Source organism: Rosa rugosa, chromosome 1 (genome assembly GCF_958449725.1).
Source record: "Rosa rugosa chromosome 1, drRosRugo1.1, whole genome shotgun sequence".
Classification (NCBI taxonomy): Eukaryota; Viridiplantae; Streptophyta; class Magnoliopsida; order Rosales; family Rosaceae; genus Rosa; species Rosa rugosa.
Window position 1 is genome coordinate 15,639,125 of NC_084820.1, and position 8,211 is coordinate 15,647,335.

Here is an 8,211-nt window from a genome sequence, read left to right on the forward strand (position 1 = left end):
AGTACTGACCTTCTCTTTCGATCTCTCAAGTTGGGTGCAATTCGCTCTCTCAGTATCTTCTCTCTTCCATCAGTGGTTCAATTCGGTGGGTTCAATTCACTCTCTCAACTATCTTCTCTCTTCCATCAATGGGTTCAATTCAGTTAGTTTAAATTATGAAATGGAAGAGTATGATTTCTGTAGTCTGAGAGGAATTAACTATAGAAAATTTGTCTGAAATTACTTTTGATTTTGCTTATTTATGGAAGAATAGTTATGTTTTTTGGTTTTGGATATGTCAGATTGGGTGTTTCGTTGGTTTTTTTTTTCCGATTTTTTGGATTGGGTGATTAGTGGTTTTGAGTTTGGATGAAATTTTTTTTCAGAGTTTCTCTACAGGCATAGTTGTATTGGTTTATCAAAGTTTGCATTTTTATTGATTTAGAGAGACGATAATGATAATCAACCCATCAGAAGTGAATGAAAGGATTACTGAGGAGTGTTCTGATATGGGTTTATATGAAGAATAATGGAAAACAAAGGGTTATAGTTTTGGAACTGTATTTGAGTTTAGAGTGAATTGCAACATGTGATTGAGATTCTAAATGGTTGGTTTGGTCTTTTTCTTATGAGTGAGTCAGTTTAGGCTTTTGCTGAAATTTCGTATACTTGTGTTGTGCCATATTGGCTCAAGAGATACATGGGTTCCTTGTTTGTTCCATAGCCATCTTGGTAGTACCTGGTTGTTGACAGGAGTTCTTGTTCAGTGTCCGCTGGTGTTTGTGACTTTTTAAAAATTTGAAGAATATGTTGCTTCCATTAGTTTACTAAGGGACTAGGGATTCTAATATCATTCACTTGCTGTAGCCTTCAGGCAGTGGGCCATTGCTTCTGCAAAGCTTCCACATATGCATGTTTCAATTTTTTTTACACACATATATAATGCTCGGTTGATGTGTAAATATGCTTTGAAATTGCACTACATATCTACATTTATTGATGGAACCTTGGCATTTGGCAATATGAACTTTAATTATTTCATTTTTTTTTTTCAGGATATAATTTATCAGTGGATCTGTGGGAAACAAGAAGGGGGATCTAGAGTTGCAACAGGCGATATACTCAACTACCTTCAGGTTTGTTGCTAAAAACTTGTCTTTAACAATAATGTGTCATAGTGAACTTAAATGTGCCTTGTTAGAGACAGTAGGCATCTATGGACGCCAAATTCTTGTTGTAGTTTTATGATGCATTTTTTTTTGTGTGAACTGTTAGAGAAAGTACTTTCTAACTAAGGTACTGCTATTTGATTGCAGCATATTAAAAATTAACCTTCAGATCACGTTTCTTCTTCAAATTATTTCTGAAGCATTATTTGTCCAACTGATCAGCGAACAGCATTTAATAAATTAATAGATTTCTCATAGAACTGGTTCATTTGAACCAACGACAAATGACCACTATGATGCTTCTAATCTGAAACTACTTACTGGGCATTTGCTTAATAAAGAGTTAAAGACAACGAAATCTACCATCTTTGCCCTAATATGGGCCTTTATACTTTAAAAAAATGGAGGATTATTAGCTAGCACTTAACTGTTAGAACTGGAAATCTTAAGCATTGTCCTTGAACCATTAGGATCAAGAGAGTCGTGTGTCTTCCTCCCCATCTTCCGAAGTTGACAGACCATTTACTTCTTGCTTGTCATCCCAGTCACCATCTTGTAATGGAAGTGTCTCAGACCACTGCCACTTCTTGAGCTTTTTGTTGTTAATGGAGTGACAAGTCACCGCCAAGAATTCATCCCACTTGAACTTCATCAGTTCCTGCTTCTCCTCTTCAGGAAGCTCAAAATTTGGCTCCCTCCCACACATGAAAGCAACCCTATCGTACAAATGAGCAGGTGGATTTGGGACCTTCTGTAAAAACAAAATTTGAGCTATTGATCATTAATCAGGTTATGTTATTGGACTTTAGCAAAATATATAGTAGTATTATTTGTGGTGGTCAAGCTGAACTTTTAGGAATTTTTTCTTTTATTTTTTCTCACTAAGAATTCAAGAGATCTTCATTTTCATTTTTTTTTTCCTTTTTTTTCGTTTCCAAAAGAAGGGAATGAAATCCATTGTTGGCTTTAAATTTGGAGAATGGCCACTGTTCTAACTTTTTGACTCCAAAGTTTGCTTGAATCTTTAACCATCACATGATTACCTTTTCATAACTAGCAACAAAAAGCCCATTCTAATGTTTTGTCATCTTCGATCATGGGGCAATGCTTTGTTTATTCAGCTTTTTTCCTCTGATGAATAAGAGGCGTTACTATATGCATTCTTTTTTTTTCACGATCAGGACTGGATGATTATGCATTGTGTGGTTTGTTTGGTGGTCATCAATCCATGGATTGTTTGGAAATCGTCAGCAAAGCACGAAAGAGTTTTGTATTGTGTTTGGTTCATGCATGTTTACTGATTTTGCTGAATTTCATTCCCTTTCAGTTAATTGGTTTTGTTTGCCTGAAGCACTAAAGTTTGATACTTCATAACCTGTTTGCATCTTATTGTTTGGCTTTGCAGGTTATTTGCTTATCACTTGGAGGCTAATCTGCTCTGTCCTCTATTCTCTATCATCTATCTTCCACTCGTCATAGAAAATTCAAGGTAAGCCTCAACTTTTTTGTGTCTTGGATGAGATTATTGGGTATAAATGCAGTAGCTATCTGCTTTATCTTTTTTGTTTGCCGCTTTTATATATATTTTTGTTTAATGTATTTTTGAACAAAGCTTATCTGTTTATTGGAACTGGAGTATATGTTCTTTGCTTAATTAATTACCTTCTTTTAGGGACTGAACTAGCTGATAGTAATTTTATACTTTTGATGTTGGGAATTTATAGTTTTTGTGTTGTATTTTGATGGCAGCTCAGTTGTAGGCAATGTTTGTTCACTTTGGTTAATTGTTTGAAGTCCTTTGTTTGGTTAGTAGTCATGGTTATAATTTAATAAACTGTTTTTTTCTTGGTTATTTGACGTAGATGTTGAATCTGATTGCTTAAGGAGAAATATGGACAAATCATGGATAGATTTAGCAGATAGACATTCTCTAGCATATTATGATGCAATAGATCAATTTTTGACTTTTGCATACATCAATAGGGATCTGGGTTCAAGGATTTATTGTCCTTGCAGAAAGTGCGAAAATCGTTATCTCTATGTAAGATTAGTTGTGCGGCAGCATCTTCGTGATTATGGTTTCTTTAAGAAGTATAGGAAATGGGATAAACATGGTGAGCCTAATCATTATGTTCATCCAGTGGATGGAAATCAAAATGGTATTGGGTTAGATTGTTATATGGAGGATGATATGGTCAGACTTGTCCAAGAAGCTTTAGGAGCTCCTAATGTAGGAACACATGATCAGACTAGTGAAGAAAACTCAACTAATCCTAATGTAGGGGCAAACGAACCTACCAAGAAGTTCTTGAAACTTCTTGAGGATGCAAACCTTCCATTGTATCCGGGTTCTAAGAGACACACAGCTTTGTCATATACAGTTCGTCTTTTGCAAGCGAAGGTGCTCCATGGATGGACAGATAAATCCTTCAAAACTTTACTTGAGATAGCAAAAGAATCTATGCCTGAAGGTGTGCAACTTCCCAAGTCATATTATGAAGCCCAGAAGTTAACAGAAGATCTCGGATTCACTTATGAAACAGTAGATGCATGTCCTAACAGTTGTATGTTGTTTAGAAATGAAGACATAAATTTGGATGAATGCAGAATATGCAAGACATCTCGATGGAAAGATAACAATGGTAGTTCAAATGATGTTGCAGCACTTGGGAAACGAAAAGCAGCAAAACAAGCAAGATATTTTCCTTTAAAACCAAGGTTACAAAGGTTGTTTATGTCTTCAAAAATAGCAAAGCTTATGAGATGGCATGGAGAGGAAAGAACCGATGATGGTGTGTTTAGGCATCCTGCAGACTCTCTTGCATGGAAAGATTTTGACCAAAAACACACAAATTTTTCGGGAGACATTCGCAATGTAAGGCTTGGGTTAGCATCTGATGGATTCAACCCATTTAGGTCTATGAATATAGTTCATAGTACCTGGCCTATCATATTGGTTCCCTACAATTTACCACCTATGATGTGCATGAAGCAGCCCTTTATATTTTTATCTGTTCTTATTGATGGTCCTAAGGCACCCGGTGATAAAATTGATGTCTACATGCAGCCACTCATTGAAGAATTGAAGGAACTATATGAAGATGGTGTAGAAACATTTGATGCATTCAGCAATGAAATGTTTAAAATGCATGCTGCATTGTTGTGGACGATTAATGACTTTCCTGCCTATGCTAACTTGTCGGGGTGGAGTACAAAAGGTGAATTTGCTTGCCCATCATGCAACTCTGAAAGTGGTTACCAGCGGTTGAAGTTTGGTAAAAAAGCTTCATACATGACTCATCGGCGGTGGTTACCCTATGATCACAAGTATCGAGCAGATTCAAGGTCATTTAATGGCAATACAGAATATAGAAGGAAGCCTAAAACTTTATCTGGCGCAGATCTTCTTGCACAATTGGAATCAAATGGTGTTCTTACAGAGTACAAGCGGGAAGATCTAGAGCGAAGGAAGGTGCTTGGGGTGCAAAAACCTGATAATGATCCTTTGATGAAAAAGAAGCATAATTGGAAGAAGAAAAGTATATTTTATGAGCTTCCATATTGGAAAGACAACCTGATACGTCACAACCTTGACGTGATGCATATAGAAAAGAACATTTGTGATAATGTTCTTTTCTCAATATTAGGAGTTGCTGGAAAGTCTAAGGACAATTTGAATTCTCGTCGTGATCTGGAACTTATGGGAATTAGGGAGCAGTATCATCTAAAGAGGAGAGAGTCCGGTACAGAGTATGCTGATCCTGCTGAGTTTGAGATGAACAATAAGGGGAAAGATATGTTCTTTTCAGCCTTATCAGGATCACGAATGCCAGATGGAGCTGCTTCCAATATTGCACGTCGAGTACGTTTACATGATCGTAGTATTGGAGGTCTTAAGAGCCACGATAACCATATTCTATTGCAGCAACTTATTCCTTTATTTATAAGAAGTTCTTTACCAGAGAATGTGGTTCAGGCCTTGATTGATCTGGGTAGTTTTTTTAAACAGTTATGCTCAATGGATAATTGTGCAGCAGATCTAGAAAAGGCTCGTGCTCGTATAGTGCTGACACTTTGTGAACTTGAGAAGATATTTCCGCCATCATTCTTTGATATAATGGAGCATTTACCAATTCATTTAGCTGATGAAGCATTAATTGCTGGTGCTGTAATTTTTCGGTGGATGTACCCTATTGAGAGGTATCTACTGACCTTGAAGGAATATGTGCGGAATCGGGCTTGTCCTGAAGCATCAATGGCTAAAGGTTATTTGATGGAAGAGTGCATGAACTTCTGTACTCAGTATCTCAATGATGTGGAAAGCAAGTTTAATAGACCAGCAAGGAAAAAAAATGATGACGATATAAACAAGGGAAAAGACTTTGTACTTGAGGAAATTACTCGAACACAAGCTCATCGATGGATCTTATTCCATACAGAAGCAGTCACACCATTTCTCAAGTATGTCATGTTGCTTATTGTTTTGTTTTTTTATAATCTGCATATAATCAACAATATATATGAGAAGTAAAACATTTCTTAGAAACTAAGAAACTTAGTGGATAGTTTCTGAGTTTCTGGGCAGAAAAGTAATGATGTTCTTGTTACTTTGCAGTGAACATCTTATTACTATTCGACGACAATTTCCTGCTGCAAATGAACACTATGTTCAGAGAGTTCATTTTCGGGAATTTGCAAACTGGTTTAAGGAGCATGTATGTTGCTAGCTATAATTAGATATATTTAGTTCATCTTTCGGTCTCTTATAGTGTGCAGTTTTTAACTATTGTTTACCTAAATCAGGTTATCAATTTGCAAAGAACAAGTTCTGTATTGTTAAGTGAAGAAGTTATTGCTTTGTCTAATTCTCCTAGTCCATCAGCAAAGAGATTGACTTCTTACAATGCGAATGGGTTTTTCTTTCGAGTGAAAAGTCTTGATAATCATCGCTCAACACAGAATAGTGGTGTAACTTTACAAGCAGACAAGAATCTTTCTATTGACTCTTCACCATACTATGGGAGATTGACAGATATTATCAAAATCTCTTATGGTATTGATATCAAATATGTTTTGTTTAAGTGTGATTGGGTTAATCCTGCTACAGGTATAAAGTTAGACCATTTTAACTTTCCTTTAGTTAACTTCAAGCGTTTGTTGTACAAAAATGATTGCATAGGGGATGAACCCTTCATATTGGCATCTCAAGCTCATCAAGTTTGGTATGCTCTAGATCCTTCAGGGCAAGAATGGCTGAATGTTGTTGACATGCCTTCAAGAGACTTATCCCTTGTGCAAACTAACAATACTGAAGAAGCTGGTATTTCAAGCGAGTCAATGGATGTTGAAATGGATGATTGAGACCGTAACTTGTAATATAGTAGATGTAGGTTAAGATGGCACTTATAGGTGCAGATTTTTGTGTGCATAGGTCTTTTTTGTTTGCTGGAACTTGGTCTTCGTGTATGGAATATATGGTATTAATTACGGTCTTTTTTGGGCAATGGAATGTGATTCTGTCATTTCAATTTATAATAAACTGTGGTATTTCTGTCATATAAAACTTGTTGGTTATTTCGATTCGAAACATTATGTTCTCATATAATTGTAAATGTCCTTTTTCAGTTAACCATGAAGAAAAGGAAGATTGGTCGACCGCGCACCATGGCTGAATATTTGAGTTCCAGCAGCTCTCAATCTTCAAGCAACAGCATTTCCTCATCACAACAGCCATCACAGTCTTCAAGATTGTCACCACCATCTCCTTCCCCTCCACCTCCTCCTCCACCGCCTCCTCCACCTCCTCCACCTCCTCCACCACCGCCACCCCCTGCACCACCATCTCCACCAGCAGGTAACTCAATATCTAATATATTTGTAATGTAGTATCTTTTTTGTTTTAAAGTTACAATTTGATATTGAAAAAAAACTTGGTTAGAGATGGAAGTACAAGCTACTGCTGAAAGTTCCAGAGGTCAAAATAAGGGTATCTCAGAATGGAATACTGGAGTTAAAGTTGAAATCAAGTTTGATTCTACGTTCCAACCTGTGGGAGATAGGGCTGCCCAATTAAAGTCGCAGTTAGGACAAATTGTAAGGGATGGGCAAAGAATTCCCCTTACAATAATTGATTGGAAGTCTGTTGGAGCTGAAGTGAAAGATGGAATATGGAAAGAAGTTAAGGTACATATGTCATTTATATTTGTTGGTAAACACTAGAATGAAAGAAAAAAAAAACTTGATTCCATGTATTTGCAATTAGTTTTTGGTTCTGATTTGTTTTAAAATTATAAAGCAAAAGTACTAGTTTCAAGTATAGACTAATCCTAACCTATCAATGTTTCGTAGGATAATTTGCTCAATGTTCCAGAAGGATATAAAACTGTATGTTTGAGATGTTGCAATAGTCTGTGGAAGGATCATAAAAGCAAAACGAAACTCAACTTCTTTGAGAAAAACAAAGAAGATCCAGATATTCTTTCAAAAGTTCCTGCCAATATTGTGACAGAGCAATGGAGTGAGCTAGTTGCCTATTGGAGTAGTGAGGAAGCTAAGGTATTAGTGGCACAATATTTATAAATAGATTATCGAATACCAGAATCACTATTTGTTTTAACCTTGAGATTGATGTTGCAGATGATAGCAAGAAGAAATTCTATCAATAGGGAGCTTCGTGGACCAGTTCATACTACTGGTCGAAAACACTTTGCTCAATTACGATTTGAGGTATTCCACTTCATTCTACATTTATGTGTTTCTTCGGTAGGAGATGAGTTTCTTCTTTTTTCCATTTCATCTATAAATTTGGTTCTTGTATTGAAATCTGAAAATATGGAAATTTGGACTGGAATATAGATTCAGTTTGCTATTATTTTGCATTCGATAGATGGAGCAAAATGGAGAAGAAACTGTTAAGATGAATGTGTGGAAAAAAGCACGAGACCAGTCAAAACCAGAAGTAGTTGAAGTCATTGTAAGCTTTATTTTTAGTATATTGTATGATAATGTTTCAGTTTCTAATTTATATGTTATTTTCAAGCTGGTAATTCTATACTTGAATGTA

General features: G+C 36.1%; 1 protein-coding gene across 1 annotated transcript; it reads left to right on the forward strand.

Annotated features, from left to right (window-relative positions):
• The first annotated feature begins 3,039 nt into the window (after nucleotides 1-3,039).
• On the forward strand, nucleotides 3,040-6,509 carry LOC133712014 (uncharacterized). Its single transcript, XM_062138117.1, has 3 exons — nucleotides 3,040-5,609; nucleotides 5,764-5,863; nucleotides 5,952-6,509. The coding sequence occupies exons 1-3, from the start codon at nucleotides 3,040-3,042 to the stop codon at nucleotides 6,507-6,509; spliced, it is 3,228 nt and encodes a 1,075-aa protein (XP_061994101.1).
• The last annotated feature ends 1,702 nt before the right edge of the window (nucleotides 6,510-8,211 follow it).